We start from the raw sequence: 18,430 nt of genomic DNA, 5'->3' as shown, positions 1-18,430 counted from the left end.
ACTATATAATCCAAAGTCCACACCTAACAATAATAATTGGTATGTCCCTTTATCAATTAGGTCACAGAGGTCTCTTTGGCCTTCTCCCCTTCCAAAAATAATAAGAATTTCCAGATTTGCTTCAACATGGGGTATTTACCCTTTAACATAAATGTAAGCCTTTCCAGGGATAGGGAATTCGACATTGTGGCCATCGAGGTTTGTAGACTCGGTTTATTCATAGATTTCCAGGAACTGGCTAAAATGTATTTGGCTTGTTGCAAACAATAAATTGTCATTTTCTTATTTTCTTTGTTTAGTTTGCATTGTGTGTATGTTTTTTCCCTCCCCCTTTTTACCCGGTCACCTTGGAACTATTTCAGCTGGCCACATGAGACATGTGTGCCCCAGCAGCCATTTTGTTTGTGTAGTTTTGTTTGTAGTTTCATTGTCTCCCATTTGGTCACTGTCACACATGCATACGGACACACATCACCAGTCGTGACCAAAGGGTACACACACTTCAAACCCGTCATCTCTTTGCGCCTTAATTCAAATTGCACTCACTCAGTCTGGAGGAGGAAAGAGTTGTAGCTTACAATACTCACAGACGCGATGGACAAATCATATTGAAATCGACAAATCCCTCATTCCTGTCTTCAGTCTGTAACTGTCTGCAACCACTGTTGCCACTTTAATAAAAATCCACTCTGCTACCCAGTCACCAAGCAAACATGGAAGTCGGTATCCACAACCCAAGCCAAGCCGTAAAACCTGGACTGGGGAGCCTGACTCATCTGACTGGACCGGAAAAACTGCCATGATATTGTATTCCTTTCATGGATTAAAAAAAAAAAAAAAGTGAAAAGGAAAACCTGAAGTTGAATTTTGAATTTGCAATTGAACTTTTGGACTGTATGAATTAATCTTTGGATTTATAAAGAGACTTATAACACAGCAAAGATTTCTCAAGCCAAAAGCCAAGTGTGGTGTTGTTTGAATTTATGTCATTCAAGGTAGGGATATGTGTTTGGTACGATAAATGTCCTTTGCGAGGAATTGGTTACGCTTAAAATTGACTGACTGACCATAACATTTAAATGCCAGCAGGGAGAAATGGCTGGCACGCCAGCTACAACACATAAAATAAACCCTTAGAAAAACCCAACAAACTCTGAAAATGCGCACACACAAGCAGTGTTTTTCTGCTACTTGATAATAAATGTTATTAAACACAAACACTAGTCTATTTGATGGTGCAGAAGAAGGAACTTTGCCAACTTAAGCCAACAAATTACCAACATGTGGTAATTTGGCTGTAGTTGCTAAATTGATTAGTCATCGTACCAAATCAATAGCATTTTATGGTAGAAGTTATTATTTAACATAAATATCTTTCATATTAATAGTCAATTTTCTATAGACAATCCCCAATGAAGTGTCAGGCCCCAACAAATGGTGCCCCATGCAAGTTGTACCACGACATCAGTCACTGGTCTCTTACAGCTCAGTTACTGGTCGGTTATTGCTCAGTAATTGGTCTGTTACTGATTGGTTATTGCTGTATTGCCTAAGGCCATGAAAAAGTAATCAGTGTAGCAAAGTTTTTTTTTTTTTTTTTTTGCACAATACCTCATTCAGATGCATTTTTTAAAACACTCAGAGTTGATATTTACACTGAAGATTTCAATAAATTTTTGTATCACTAGTTATAGTGATGTTGAATCTACGCTGAAACAGAATTGAAAGCACTCGTTAATGCCATATTTTCAACCACATCTGACATTGAATCAACACTGATTCAACCATCATCTAGATAGTATTCTACATTTACATTTTAAACATATCAATAGCACTATTATTTTTGTTCAATATGGCCTTTGTGTGCTTTAATTTGAATTACGAAATATAAAATTTTGCATTTGAATTACTAAAGAAAAAAAAAAAAACAGCACATCTTCATATTTTCTTTGAAAACTTTTGAAACAACAGTAACAACTGAATTGAATAACTGAACTACCCTGATTTTCCCTGGGAGTCCTGCTCAAACCTCCCTCTCAGGAGCATCTTAGCCACTTTTCTAGGTGGGACATCTTGCAGTCAAACCTCTCTGTAGCTGAAAGATTAAAAAATAATACATACAGTGTGGACTGTGCATTTTTAAACATTTTTAGTGATCATTAAATGTGATAGAGTGTGACTTCAGACACTTTATGAATCACAGATTTCTACTCTCAACGGACACACAACATTAAAACGTTAAGCTAACTTTGTGTGCTAAGAGCTTAACCTGGGCAGCTAACAATCAAAAATTTATGAACTCTAACACCCACAAAACAGACTCAGTTAGGAAAAATATTCTCCACTTACCGAAGCTACCAAAGAGCAGCAATGGGAAAATCAGAGGCATAGACAGTTCCCGAGTCTTGATCGTAGGCGGGTCAAGCCCATTTTTATATTGTGCCCTGCCCTCCTTAAATATGAGTAAAAATTATTATTATTTTTTTTTTTTGTATATTTCTGATAAGAAAAAAGAAATGTTAACAAATTAGTAGCGAGTCTTCGGCTTAAATATAGTATTTTAACAATGAGAATACAGTCCCCCCCCTTTCCAATGGTATGATCCACACTCTCGGCGGCACCTGCCACCTGCTTGGAATATACCACCAGGCTTAAACGTTTTGACTGCCCCACTCTTTCCTGATGCAATCCAGAGGCAACTTCTTGATGTCATAACATATTACACACAAACTTTAAGAAGATTTACGCATAAAGATAACATCCACAACATAGGATGCTTAAATTGGACTGTATAAGGCACCCCTAAATGGTCTGCCCCAGTTCTGCACATCGAAACAGCATCGTTGAAAAATATTGATTCAGTGCTGGCATTTCAATCATCAAACTCAACCATTATTGTTGATTCAATGACATATTTTCAACAAAAAATTATTAGAAGGTTGATCTGCTGTTGATTTTTACCTTTCCAACCATATATCAACATTGATTCAATGTGATTTTGCAATCTGGAAAGGAATATTTAATTCAAAATTTAAAGTTGTAAATGACTGTTCATGCGATCCTGCCCAAGAAGTATGTTGTTCAAATGTGTAAAAAAAAAAAAAAAAAAGAGAGAAAAAGATCTCCTTTGTGATTTGTGATATGTCCACGTTTTCACTAAAATTCTGAGAAATATCTGGATATCACTTTTGAGCATAATCCTTAAAAGTCTCAGCTTGTCTATTAGCATCATGCTGTGATGATGCTAAAGAGCAGCTGTGGCGCTGAGGTCTAATTAGACTAATGTGCTCACCTGGCAGACTGACTTCATTTACCTGACACTGATAGGCTGTTTGTTCTGTTCCTGCAGACAACACTGAGGGAAAAGAGTTGCCATTTTCAGTGTGCATTCTAAGTCTTTTAGCTAGTTTTAGCTGTTTTGGACAGTTTTAAAAAAGTGATTTTAACCTTTGTTTTTTTTTTGTTTTTTGTTGTTTTTTTTTAAGCTACTATACCTTGTACTTTCGCTGGTTGAGCCGACTTTACAGCTATTATAACTCTGTTGTTTTCTGTCTGATTGGCAGCAGCTATTGACTCGTGTTTTTCCATTCCCCCGTCTTGTGTTTCAGGTTATCAGAAGCCTCAGGCTCACATGCCCAGAGGAGGAAGAGGAGGAGAAACTGGACTTAACGTGCAGAGATGAACAAAGCAAAGAGCATGGAAATTTTTTGCGCTGATGTATGAGGTGAGAATCCATTCATTTATTCTTTCTCTTACTTTGTGGCCTTGGCTCTTTTTGCTCTTTTCATCAGATTTTTTTTATGTTTTCTCCATCGTGAACCTCACACAGTGATTATGTTGAGTTGATTGTGATGATAATGATGACTTATGTCATACGAAAAAATTTGTTTCAATACAAGTGATTAATATTGAAAGTTGTCCTTTTAACTGTGTGCTGTGGTTTATCTAACTCCCTTACTGTCTTCTTGCTGCAGTAACCAGTGAGAAAATGACAGACCCTGCACCCTCCCCCAGTTTAGTGGATTTTCATATAAGACCATAAATGTGATATATGTAACTACAGTTTTGGGTCTGAAGCTGAGTTTTGTGTCATTCCCATGGTTGCTCTTGAGGAAGCTTATTGCATTGTTGAATTGCTGTAAGACTTTATACACCTTGGGCAACAGGTGCAAACACAGCAGGTGATTTTCCTCACTTCTTGTCTGATTTTTCTGTTTCACCGTTAGGGCTGCAGGTGTATCAACCGCTAATGGCCTCCTTTATAACGATAGCAACTGATTAAAGTGTGAGCAGGAAGATGAGTCTGATGATTTGTGTCCTGGAGCTGCAGAACTTGAGAGTTTCATCAATTATTTACTCCTCTCTTGGATATTTTGTCTTTAAACATGTTCTTGTGTTTTGGTGTAAGGACAGTCTGAACTGCTGCTGCTTTAAATATTTTAATAACTTGATATGAGGAATAACAACTGATCCTGTGTCTATTTCAGGTTGTTTCTGTTGATGAAGTCTGATCTGGAGCAGCTGACAGTTGAGGTATGTTGAATACACATGAGCTCATGATGTCAAATCCTCGAAGATAATGAAATCACACATGGTAAAACTAACCTATGATCTAATGAGAGAGATTCAGATGAAAAGTATCTGAGTGATCAGTGGTTTAACAAGTTTCAGATGTGAGGAAGGAGCAATTAAATGAAGGGAAGGGGGAAAGGAGAATAGAAAATAAACAATAAAAGAAAAGGAGAAAGACTGGATGAAGAAAGTAATCGGACAAAAGAAAACATGGAAACAGTGCAAGAGGAGAGGGAGGTTGCGGAAGGAAAGAATGGAAAGCTATAAGAAAAGGAAATTTAAAAAATAAAGAGGAAGGAAGGGGGTAAAAAATAGAAAACAAAAGTGGTGAAAGCAAAGAAGAACAAAAGAAGATATAGATTATTGCATAGATTATTAAAGAAAATTGCTAGCGCAGCATCTTCTGAGATATTATTTAATTGTGTATAATGTTATTACAGGCTCCTCACAAATACTTATGTACTGATGTGATGTGTGCGTGCTGTGTGACAGTACCACAGGCTTGGCAAAAACTCATGGGGCTGTGATGTAAAATTCAGGAGCTGCAGTCAGAGTAGATGAAGACACCATCCTTGTCCTCACTCATCAGGACAAGAAGATGGAGAAAAAAAAATTATCATTCAAACTATTTTGTAATGATTATCTTCAGATCCAAGTCTTATCTGATACTCATGTTAAATATAAGCACAGAATAAATGATTAACTCATAGCTACTCACACAGCCACTATATTTACTGGTCAGTTACTGGCATGTCCATGGTTATTTATTGTTTTGGGTGCAACTTAGATACTGCTTATCAAATGAGCCAAAAAGAGAGAGCTATAATTTGCCAAACAAATTCAGTTTAATACAAATTTATTACAGGGCACCATCTTAAGACCAGAGATTCCAGCTCACATTGGGCGGGGTGCAGCCTGGATAGGTTGCCAGTCCACTGCAGGGCCAGCATATAGACAGAGATTAACACTCATACTCAGACCTACGGATGATTTAGGCCTCCCTTTGTTCTCAGCACATAGTCAGTAAAATATTGGTCTGTTACAGGTCAGTTCTTAGCCTGTTATAGGTCATTTTTTGGTTATTTCTGGTCAGTCATTGGTCTGTTTCTGCCCTGTGATCGTCATCAATAAATCCTTTGCAGCCTCTCTCAGCTTGTCTATTAGCATCATGCTGGGAGGGCTGTGATGATGCTAAAGAGCAGCTGTGGCGCTGAGGTCTAATTAGACTAATGTGCTCACCTGGCAGACTGACTACATTTACCTGACACTGATAGGCTGCTGGGTGTTTTCTGGCAGACAGCAATGAGGGAAAAGAGTGATCTTTGCAGTCTGTTAGCCTTTGTTTTGTTTTGTTGTTGTTTTAGCAAATTGGCTTATTTCTCTTATCCTGTATGTTTTCACTTAGTATCTGTCAGCCAATCAGAGGAAAATCTTTTGTGTTGTTTGTTTTTCTGTCTGCATTTGTCCTCATAGTTTACCACTATAAGGTGTCAACTTTTTATGAGCTTGATGGACTAGGTCTTGCAGCTAAAAGTTTTTATTCCTTCAGTGCGTGTCTATGACCATCACCAGCCCTCCCTGGAATCTAGTTTATTGATCTTTATTGAGTGAAATGTCCTTTGTGAGGCTGGGAGGGCAGTCATTCACCACACTGAACCTAGGGAGAAACAGGACAGACAAGATGCAGCAGGGTGGACGGGGGAAGGGAAACGGGCTGTGCTCATTAGGGTAAATTCTGTGTTGATTCTTCTCCAAGGTGGTGCTGTAGTGCATTAACATTGGGGGACCGGAGAGAAGGGTGGAGGCAAATCAGAGGGCTGAAGCGCCCTGCTGCCCTGTCAAAAACCCATTGCAGACTAATGATGCAATTTTTTTTCCCCATATTAATTGTGCTCAGATATTTTGCCCATTAACTGCAGCTTTAATTTGCCATCTACAGTGGTGTGAAAAAGTGTTTGCCTCCTTCCTGATTTCTTATTTCTTTGCATGTTTGTTACACTTGAAACAAATGTTTCAGAATTTAAATATTAGACAAAGATAACCCAAGTAACACAAAGGTGTGTGTTCCCTTATATCTGGGGCACAAGTAGCACAGTATTTCAGAAAAGGAACATCATACCAACAGTAAAATGTGGTGGTAGTGTGCTTGTCTGGGGCTGTTTTGCTGCTCCAGGACCTGGAAGACCTGTTGTGGTAAATGTTAACCATGAATTCTGCTGTCTACCAAAAAATCCTGAAGAAGAGTGTCCGTGACCTCAAGCTGAAGCTGCAGCAGGACAATGATCCAAAACACACCAGCTTAAGACTTTGGAGCAATTCTGCTCCAAAGATGAGCGGGCCAAAATTCCTCGCTGCAGCGCTGCAAAAGACTCATTGCCATTTATCGCAAATGCTTGATTGCAGTTGTTGCTGCGATGGGTGGCCCAACCACTTATTAGGTTTAGGGGGCGATCACTTTTTCACCCAGGGCCCTGTAGACCTCTTCATTTAAAACTGCATTTTGTGTTTTGTTGTATTTAGCCTGGCTCACACTACAGGATTCTCAGTCCGATTTTACCCTGATTGGGATAGATTATCTTCTAGTGTGAGCGAGTGACAGATCAATCCTAAAACCCTCGATCAGCCCTCCCAACATTCGGGGGCACCCTGATAATTTTCAAACATGTTTGATTTTTACTGGGATGATTACAACCCTTTTCGCTGAGGATGACAATAGCCAATCAGAGAGAGCTGCTTATGAGGGACCGGAAATGATCAACCTATGTTGTCCGCGTCTCCCCAACCACTTCTTCATCCAGATTCTTTTAGCCTTTTCCACTACAGATAATGGCTACAGCTAGCAGCAGTGCATTAAGCTACATTTTTTTGTGCTTTTGTTTACATTCACTTCCTTGTCAGATGACATAGGATCATGTGGTGGGTCAGTCTCTGGTCTGATAAGCTTGATGAAATCCTGTAGTGTGTGTGCGTGTCTAAGATTTGTAATCTTATAAGATTCTCCTTATGTGTGTGATACAACCCGATTTCAGAATCTTAACAAGATTTTTAAAGTTCTGCGGTGTGAGCCAGGCTTTACCTTTGTTGAATATTTAAATTTGTTTGATCTGAAACATTTAAGTGTGACAAATGTGGAAAAATAAGAAATCAGGAAGGGTGCAAACACTTTCACACCACTGTATATACCAGCAGCATGCTCCTTCCTGAGGCTTCATACATTATGGAGCAGAATGACAACGATTGTATTCTGATTGCTCGTTTTACCAAGAGAGAATAATAAAAGTAATTTGCTTGCGTATAGTGGAACTGAAAATATTTTATATTTCATAGTAAAGGTTAGCTATATTTCTGTAGTAGACGTATCAAAGAACTGTTAATCATATGACAAGATTTTGACTATATGTATAAAAAAAAATTGACGTTACAAAGTGCTTAACAATAGACTACAATCAAGCTGAAGCTAAAGCTGCGCTGACAGGATGGTTATATCTGGACACTGCATTAAAGACCAACTGTGTGTGTTTGGCAAATGTAATGTGCACTGTATAGTTCACTGTCCGAAGAAATAAATCATTAAAGGAAGTTGCTTCCTGCGTGCAGAACTTGCTGGTGAAGATAAAATACTCAAAGTTGTGCATTTGGGGTTGGACACATCAGAAGGAATGTTAGATGGTTTGTTTGAGTTCCTCTGGGTTGCAAGAATTGATTGCGTCACACAAGACTGAACCAATATCAAGGGTGGGGGGCATTACGTCTGACTCAAAAGTTGCAGATGCGCTGGTACAAATATGAAAATTACAAATGTATATCTGACTGTGGAAATCGCACAGTGATGGATGACTTGTCATTGGTTTCCTCAGGGCTAAATTGTTTGGTGTTACGAGAACAAACTCGAAATGGAGCAGATTGTTCATCAGAAACAGACCACACCTGCACCATCTGAGGAAATTACTATGGTTGAGGCTAATTATTTATAAACGGGTTATAATAATTGCGTTGTGTATGAATGTATGGATTTGTTTTCTTATCTGCTTTCTATGTGAATAGAAACCAGAGTTCAAACATTTAAAAGCAGTCAGTAATATATTATTAGTTAGTCAGATCAATGTCTGCTGGTCTTACATTGAGCATGTTAGCTGCTTTAGCTCTGATCAGCAGGCTAATGCTGACATGCTAACATTTGCCCCAGTTAGATCAATGGAGCTGCACTTCCTGTTCTGGAAACAAACCCAGATCAATGTGTTGCTTGAGGCCAACACGCAGCCTCTCTGGATGGACACATAAACACACAAACAGTGCATTTATTGATATCCTTGTTAGTTCTGTCAGCCGTTCATGTTTGAGCTTTGAATAGCTTTACAGACAGATATGAATATCATGTGTAAATTCATCCAAGCAAATCCAAACCTTAGCTCTAACCCAAACTTGACATCTCTTGCGCCTTTGTGACATCAGTCCTGTGGGACTAATTTTACTTTAACCATGCTAGGACTACTTCATTTCTTAACTTTGTGAGGACCAGCACACATACCTGGATCTCAGGAAGGTATGAATACATGGATATGTATATATACCTTTGATTTATCATTGCTTTATTTCTGACTTCTTGATGACAGACACAATGTGTTGTTCCTAAGTACTAGACTTATTTTTGACCTGCACTGTGTACGCTTTCCTCAGACAAGAGGAAAATGTTCTCACAGATCATCTGTGCCATAAGCCTGATCCTTAGAATCATTCAGAAAGTCAACAAAGGCACGCATTTACGCTCCATCAGACGCACAAGCATGAGCACACATGCAGGCACTGTTGATGTTGATGAGGGTTGATCACACATTGATCTGCAAAGTGAGGGAGAGCTAGAGTGAGAGAGTTAGCGAGAGAGATGGAGACACACAACAGGGTAAGAGTCTAGTTGTGGTTGAGGTGTCGTGGTGAGTGGTCAGTGGGCAGCTGGCAGGTTTCTGCTGTTTTTCCTACCTCATTTTTCAATTGTTCCCCTGGCAGGACTGACAGAACGACAGGAAGAAAAAAAAAAAAAAAAGGAAGCAGGGTCCAGGATGACAAGTGCAGCTCCAGCAAGGAAGCCATACCGTAAGGCTCCACCGCAGCATCGTGAGACACGCCACGCCTTGCCCACTGCTCCACCCCCACCTGCACTGCAACCCGACATCAATCAGGTAAATCAACATACCCATAGCACACTTTCATCAACCTCGCAGCACCTAACACACTTCTCCGCTGCTGCTAAACGACCACAGAGTGCTAGCCCGCGGCATGGCGTCCAGACGCCAAAAATCCTACCCTCAGCTAGTGAGCCAGAAGTCTCCAGTTCGTCCAGTCTAGAGCTCTGTATCCCACCACCATTACTTTTCAGAAGCCACTCCTGCAGACCTAACCGGACAAGAACTGCAGCAGTGGGCATCACAGCATCTGACCACCACATCACCAGTCATCATAAAACTACAAGTCCTAACTGCAATTCAAGCCTTCATAACTTCACTAGTCTTCACTGCATTTCAATTCCTCGCCACACTTCAGGCACTCATAACACCTCAAGTCTTCACCGTAGTTCAAGTCCTCATGACACCTCAAGTCTTCACCGTAGTTCAAGTCCTCATGACACCTCAAGTCTTCACCGTAGCTCAAGTCCTCATGACACCTCAAGTCTTCACCGTAGCTCAAGTCCTCATGACACCTCAAGTCTTCACCGTAGCTCAAGTCCTCATAACTCCTCAAGTCTTCACCGTAGCTCAAGTCCTTGCTGGACTGCGGATTCCTATAACACGCTGACTCCTCAAAACACCTTGGGTTCTCATGACACCACAAGGTCCTACTGTACCACAAGTCCCTTGTGTTCCTCGAATTCACGCTATTCAACAAGTCAGTGTACAGCCATTGGCAACAAGCGTTTGCCAGTGCATCCAAGCCTTGAAGCAGCCCGGAAGCGTTCACCTACCAGGAGTCCCAGAGGAGAGCGTCGTAACAATAAGACTCTATGGCCACAGACCACCAACCGGATCCAGCCTACCACCCCTCCCAAGGGCATCCTAAAGCAGCCAGCTTCATTGGGCATGGAGCATACCTATGATATCATCAGGAAGTCAAAGTCAGTGGAGAGACTGGATAACAGCCGAGCGGGTAGCGGCCCAAAATTCCACCGGCCAGCTCACTCTCTTGACCGGGTAGAGAAACGGCCACTGGCCCCAGGGCGGTCCTCGGCCCCACCCTCACCCAGCAGGACAAACTGGAACTGGAAGATGCAGATTCTCGAAGATAAAGTTCGTTTCTCCAATTTTCTGGATGAGATCACCTATCGGGTCCTAAGCCCTGCCCACCTCACACTGCTTGGTAGGTCCTCCTCCAGAGAACAAGAAAGCCCCGCTCCCCAGTGCAAACGTCACTGCCACCAACCTGCACACCGGAAGCAGCAGGTGGAGTGTTCAACCACAGAACGGACTCGCCGCTGGAATGACTGGGTGGCAGCGCTGCAACGACCTGGCAGCTGGTATCAGCCCCTGCAAGAGGAAGGGGTAGGGCAGGAAACCCAGCAGGGTAACGTCACAGAGGAGCCTCAAAAGGAGGTGTTGCAAGCGAATAGAGGAGTACAAAAGAATGCTCAGGAAAATACACAGGGACCACCAATCCTCAATTTGTCACTTCTGTCCCGAATCAAGGTAGGTCAGAGGGAGGACGATCTTCATCATCATCATCCTCACTTTCCCTCTACATGCTACCTCCTGTGTTTCTCCTGCATGTTAAAAAAGCAAAAAATGTTCCAAGAGTTTCAGAAACTGTTAAAGAAACAAAAAATCCATTAACTAGGTGTTGGGTCATACATATCTCAACACATGAATTATTATTGGCTATAAGAGATTAATAAAATATGAACATGAAAATATTAACTTTATCAAACTACTAATATTTACTCACCCTTACCGTTATCCTCTTGGGCACCAGTCCAATGACAAAAGATATCCTATATTGATTATTGTTGATTTAGAACGCGCATTAGTCCTTAAATTAATAATTCCAACAACAATTACCACATTAACAGTAGAGTTGAAGGTTGGAAGCTCTATTGAGAAAATGTTGGCAGTATTCCTATTTGTAAGACATTAATCTCAACAGTCGATATACTCAGTGCTAAATTTATGCTGGAGCTTGCCCGCAAATGTTCTGGGACTTTTCATTTTGTGACCAGCACCTGGCATCTTTATAAAACATATAGGCTAAATATATGTTTGTCTAAACCCTATTTAATATGTAATGTTTTGACAATCTTTAATTTCTGTTACAGGATTTCATTACATGAAAATCCATAGTTTTCCTATATTGGATAAATTTTTTGCAGTGGTGTTGCATGTGGAAACAATTTTGAGGAACCCAAGTGACACACAACCTTGGACGTTTTGTACATTTTAGTGGTGGGGGCAGAAAAGACAATGTTGCAACTTACATGTTGTTATTTTATATATCCAAATGAAGTAGAAGAGCAGACAATATGGTTTTACACATGCCTGTTTTCTAACCAACACTCTGAACACACATTCTCTGTCACGCACCGTGCCTCACTTACATACAACACTGTTGTTACTGTACAAATTACATGGGGCACCATTTTTTGGTAGCCTGGTAGTTCATGGTGATTGGCCATCAAAACTGACTAAACTATTAATATGAAAGATATTAATGTTAAATGATCAAAGTTAACCTCGGGGCACCACCCTACAAGGGGAAACAGCCAAATCACCAATTCAGTTGCATAAAATACAATTTATTTGGCTCTGATTATAATTAACGAAATAACTACCGCATTAAAGTAGAAGAGTTCAGACCTCTGCAGAGAAGAGTTTGGCAATAGTGTTTGTGTTTAATAACATTTATTATCAAGTAGCAAACAAAAACACAGGTACTATTTTAATATGGGCTATATACGTGTGCGTGTGAACATACAACAATCAACATCAACATTTGGTGTGGCTAACCAACAACTTAAATACATCCAAGAAAGCCCAACAGATGAAGTAACCAATTCTACATTTGCGTGTGCAAAGGTTAACAGTCCTGTTCTTAGCTGTGTGTGTTTTCTGCTAGGTTGGCCCAGTGAACATTACCCAGTTCTTGGACAAACAACTGTCCTTTCTTGTACTTTGTCCAAGTCGAGAGTCCAGAACTGCAGGTCTGAGTGGTTGAATGCCTCCTTAGTCCCTTAATGTGGTTGTGTTGCTGTTGTTGCAGTGACGTTAGCAGTTGATGCTAACTCAGGCTTGTTGCCTGCAACCAGCAGGGAGATGTTGCATCAAGTCAGCTGGCGTTCAGCTTGTCCACTCTTACAAATCTTGGGCAGGACCTTAGGTCGCTACTGTGGGAAGAGTGAAGAGTTACATGTTTTCATACTTTTTTCATACTTTTAATGACTTAAAAGGTTATTTAATCGGAATCTTTAAACTTTTGCAAAGACAGGTACTGAAGCTGACTTTTTAACTGTGATCCGAATATGACAAATGTGAAAATGAGTTCAGTAATGCTCAGCATCTAACATTTTTATATTATTTTATTTTATTTTATTATTATTTATTTTATTATTTGTTTTATTTTATTTTATTATATTATGGTTCAGTCTCAACTGATGTGTGTCCACGGGAAGATCTCAGTAAAACTATAATTACCAATGATTTATTTTAATAAATGATTGATGTTTATGACTCGTTTGTAGTTGGAAACAGTCATTACTGAATCAACACTAGACTTTATTCAAAAATCAATCAATTTAAGCTCTTGTGTCTGAGAAGAAATCTGTGCTGCTGGTTCTATCTCCTGGTAAATTTCACATTGAAGTCATGAATCAGTTTTGACGACATCTTCGGGCTGCAGCTGCTGTCAGGTGCAATTAGTCAGAGAAAAAAACAAGAAAGCTGAAGTGCAAAGGTCAATGTGGGGAAACATTAATTTATCACACAATCTTTTAATTCTTACAAGTTCATCTTCTTGACTACCGATAATCACATTTCAGTGGACACAAAGTGTACATAATAAATCATCATTTTTTCCCCCGTCAGACTAGGCCTCTCTGAACACAGCAGCTTTATCAGTGTGTTAGCCTCAGTGGCAAATGTGAACCAAGAACCAGACTAATGTGGTTTACAACATGCAGTAATCTGACTGTGCACATACCTGTGTACATTTGCAATGAGTGGTCAATGAATGGTTAGAGATGATAATGAGCAACAGTTTAAAAAATTATTCATTACATTAATTCTAAGTTGGTTTTAGCCTCTCAAGCAAAATATATATATTATTTTTCCACTACTGCTCCTGATGGTTATTCAATAGAAGACATTGGAGACATTGATAATATATCAGAGATAGTTTGGGAATGTGAGTTCAGTTCAAAATGAGTGTAAGTGTAATAAAGTGTAGTGTAATAAAAGTGTAATAAAATAATGTTCATAGTGTCCTAGTGTCCTAGCAGGTCATTGTAAATATATTTATGAAATTTAACACTTGCTTTAACAGATGTTTTACATAAATCTTGCTATCTTTGATTGATTATGGTGTTATTATGTATTATTAAGTATTTGTAACTTTTTTTTCTCTTGCAGGAGGCCTTAACAGATGCTGACAGGATCAGGTGAGAGTTTTGTCCTGTTCTATTCTCTCAGTGAAGATATTTCTAGTTAGTCAGGGGATTTGCACCCTCTCTGTCAAAGAGAACTGAATACTGATCTTTGAGCTCTTAGTATTAATCCATAGGGAAAATAATTGTTGGCTGATAGCCTGCTAACAGGTGACTCCAGTCACAAGACTTGGACTGTACATAAAATAAACTCAAAGTTTCAACACAACCATTAACTTGTGAAATAATGAAATAAATTGTATTCTGTATTCTATTTCTTTCACAATTTATCCATTAATTTTATTTTATACTATATGTTATATTAATGAAATAATCATTTCATTTCTTTTAGATCTAAGTATGAAGTTTTTTTGTTTGGTTTTTTTTTAGCCTCATCATAGAGAGCAGCAGAATCTTATCAAGAAACATTGAGCAGTTTCCAATAAGGTGTTTTAATTTTCAAAACTTGGTCACATGGGCTAGAGCCTGCTACTGTATGTGATTTACTTCTGCTCGATCGGGACCTCCATCCTCCTGTCTGTTTCTGTTACCCAGAATACTTCAGCAGCAGAATGAAGACCTGCGGCGGCGCCTCTCTCTCTCAACCCACAAAATGGAGGCTATGGAAGCAGAGTTTGATGGAAACCGTCACTACATGGACGCGGAGCTCTGTCGGACTAGAGATGACTTGGACAAGATGAGAGACAAATTCCGCAGGTGAGGATTCAGACGAGTGCGATCATTCACAGCTGATCTGTCATTGGTCTGCTCATACAGGTCCCTCCCCCTACAGGTGTTGCCAGTGCAGTAACAGCTGGTGCCTGAGCTGATTTATGGCATCTGGTACAATCTCCTTACAGGCTGGTTAGCAGTCAGCACCTGATAATAAACTGTGGTCTGAGCTAACAAGCCCAACCTAATCATCAGCGCCACACTTTGCATGCTGTGCTTGTGCTTAAATGAGCAGTAATTTTATCACACAGCTCAAATACATGAAGACTTACAGGATGAGGGCACATGACTAACACTGCTCACTCTTAACACTCACCTGCATACACTGTACTCCTCGATACATATTTAATGAATCTGATCAAAGATTTTTGAATAAATGAAAGCTTAGCTCCTCTAATTATCAGAAGCCGCAGGCTGTGTGTGTGAGCTTGTACATGTCTCTGTTCCTGACTCTGTGAACTCACGGGATTATTTAGCTGAACATATCTTGAAGCCTTGAGGGTTAATTTAGATCAGGTTTTGCTATTCACTAGCATCCTATTTTATTTTTTCCATGTGATAAATCATTTTGTTTACATCCCCTTATTATTTCTGAAGAGGGTTTTCATCCTGTAGCTAAATGTCTTGGTGTACATTTCATTTCAATTAAAAGTTTAGTCACTACATCATGAAAGCAGTTGAGTCTTATGATTCATGTTTACTTACATCCTCTTTACATTTACTTAAAGAGAAATTTAAGATGAAGTGAAAAGTTCAGTATAAAGGTCGGAGCAGGAACAAAACATGGAGATATATACACCAAATCCAAACAAATTCAGAGAACATCTTTAATCAGCAACAATTTGACATCTTATGTGCAACATTGAAAAGACAACCAAATATTCAAGCATGTAGAAAACACATTGATCAGTTTGTTTGAGAATTCATTAAAACAATTTATCATGTTTAAGCTACCTTAGTGTGCGTTCTCATGAGGTGGTTTAAGTGTGAAGTCCAGTCATTTTGTTGGTTTCAGTGTTATGCTGAAGACTACTGTAAGATTGTTAACAGTTCATCAGTTTTATTTTGCTCTGCAAAGATAATCAGTGATTCTTTGCTCAACCAGACTGAGCTAAAAGGAGGAGGAGAAGGAAGAGGGAGAGACAGGTTCTATGTTCAACCAGATAAGAAGTTTTTTAAAGTTTTAACCCTGAAATGTTTTCAATTATTCTCTGCAGAAGATTTATAGTTTCTATTCAGAGGATGCTTTCAGTCTGCTCAAATAGACTGTAACTTGACTGTGACTCAGCTGTGTTTTAACTCCTAGTTCATCTTTAGCTCTGCTATGACTCTCCTTCATAGTTTAGCTGTGATTAAATCCACCATATAGCCACCAGAATCTTTCCAATTACTACAACAACAACAACAACAACAACAACAACTGTTTCTGTAAATGATAACTAATCAATCCAAAAATTCAAATAATTCAGGAATGCCTGTGTAAATCTAAGCCACTGTTCCTGCAACAGTCCTGTCCTCTGAGGCTGGATTAGCACACTTTACAGCACATTTCTCTCCCTCTCTCTGCAGACTTCAGAACAGCTATACAGCATCTCAGAGAACCAATCAGGATCTAGAGGAGAAGCTTCACGCTCTGGTAAACGCTCATCTTTTCCCCTGACCTTTGACTTTTGATCAGCATTTTGATTGTCAATATGCTTAAACCATGTGAAATAATAACCAAGGCCAGAGAGTCTTTCAGTCCAAACAGAAAACCTCCTGATTTTACTGGATTTGTTAATTTAGGGGCCCAAGCTGTAGACAGTGCCAGAGCCCTGTTGCATCCTTTGGCAGTATTATTATCCTTCCGCCATTTCAACAGCCTTTTTGGGGACTTTAACATACCCCGAAATTCTCAAAATTTGCACTTCAGGACTAGGAATTTGGATATTTCATCGGTTACAGAAACGCATGTCAAAAATGGCTCAGTGTCCTTCGATATAAAATTGAGCCCCTCACTTAGGCTTGATGTACATAAACAAAAATTGACACAAATAGCTGCACAGAGCCGCACAGAAAACTCTCAAGGACCCATATCCTCACTGCAACAAGACGTCGGCCATTATGATTTGAAATTGAAATTTTGGCAAATTCTGCAGATTTTGATAACTCCTTAAATTTTCATTCAAATGACTTCATAATCACTGAGTGTCGTCTCAACCTTGAAGATGAAAAGCTAACAAAAAATTTTTTGTCCATAGTTTTTGGAGGGCATGATTTCGATTTCAATTTGTTGCCACAAGGGAGAAAACCCTCTGAATTCCAGCATGTGTTGTCCAGTCTACCCCAATTCTTGTACACATGTTGCGGGTCCTGTCCAATGCCATATTTCCTCTGCACAGGAATGCATGTCAAAAAATGTACTCAACTGCCCAACCTTAAAAATTGGTACACAAATGTATGATGGCCAGCTACACAAAAAAAGTCTTGAGGACCCAAACCTCACTCAAACAGGAAGGCGCCGATTTTGATTTGAAATTTTGATCTTTGGTCAGTTTGACAGCTTTGCACCCATTGTACTTGAGGCTTGGATAAGGGACCATGAAGACCGTAGAGATGTAAAACTATAAATTCTTTTTGTGCGTTGTACCTGCTTGGTGTGGCATTGTGTCAGGCTTTTTGGACTCTGGCTGGTTTCGCCATATGAAAAGAAATCCTCATAACTCTATCATACGTTGTAGTCATATCCACTCAGTATCATCTCAAAAGCATGAAGATGTAACTTTATCAAAATCTATTAAATTACTTGTCCTTACTTTGCGTGACGTAGTAGCAAGTTTTGAGGCTTTTCCATAAAAAGGAACTCTTCATAACTCCAGCATACATTGTCCAATCAGGTCTAAATTCACCAAACATGATCAGAGTCTCCCTCTCAACACGTCTGTGTATTAATGAGTCAAACTTAGAGCGCCACCTACTGGACACAGGAAGACAGCAAGTCTCATGAATAAAATAACTCTTTGTTCACCTTTTAGCCAAACAAGTTCACATGCAGTCAGTTTCATTTCAAGACACTGAAGATAAAAAGTCATCAAAATTGTTTTCGTCTGCTACACCTATTGGCCCAATGCAATCTGCTCCAAATTTTGCACATATGATGAGATTCCCACCCTGAACACATCTATGTGTCAATAAGTCAAACACCAAGCAACATTTCCTGGACACAGAAGGTCAGCCTAATAACACAAACATCATCAGATGTACATGATATACAGGCTGTGTTCTCCATGCTACGAAAAGACATGAAATCAGATCGGTGTATGTTCTCTAGCTTAACAGAGGGGACACTCATAACGGGACATCATTATAACTCTTACATATAGCATCCAATCTGCAACAACTTTTGCACACATGTTCAGACTCTCTTAACAAGTCCAGATGTGAATAGTGAATCAGAACGCCACCCAGTGGACACAGGAAGTCAGTCTCCTTCCACAAACATCATCAGATTTGTATGATATTTACAAGGCA

At 39.5% G+C, this 18,430-nt stretch overlaps 1 protein-coding gene across 1 annotated transcript in view; it reads left to right on the top strand.

Annotated features, from left to right (window-relative positions):
* Positions 1-18,430, top strand: part of tjap1 (tight junction associated protein 1 (peripheral)) — a 50,461-nt gene that overhangs the window by 18,557 nt on the left and 13,474 nt on the right. Inside the window, exons 2-7 of the mRNA XM_029520760.1 lie at positions 3,609-3,724; positions 4,488-4,533; positions 9,577-9,749; positions 14,175-14,203; positions 14,744-14,905; positions 16,490-16,556. Of these exons, the coding sequence (XP_029376620.1) occupies positions 9,630-9,749; positions 14,175-14,203; positions 14,744-14,905; positions 16,490-16,556 (378 nt within the window). The 5' untranslated portion in view covers positions 3,609-3,724; positions 4,488-4,533; positions 9,577-9,629. The remainder of the gene's footprint in view (positions 1-3,608; positions 3,725-4,487; positions 4,534-9,576; positions 9,750-14,174; positions 14,204-14,743; positions 14,906-16,489; positions 16,557-18,430) is intronic.

Source organism: Echeneis naucrates, chromosome 15, assembly GCF_900963305.1.
Source record: "Echeneis naucrates chromosome 15, fEcheNa1.1, whole genome shotgun sequence".
Lineage (NCBI taxonomy): Eukaryota > Metazoa > Chordata > Actinopteri > Carangiformes > Echeneidae > Echeneis > Echeneis naucrates.
Note: the sequence above shows the minus strand (reverse complement) of the source record. Positions and strands in the feature narration are given on the sequence as shown.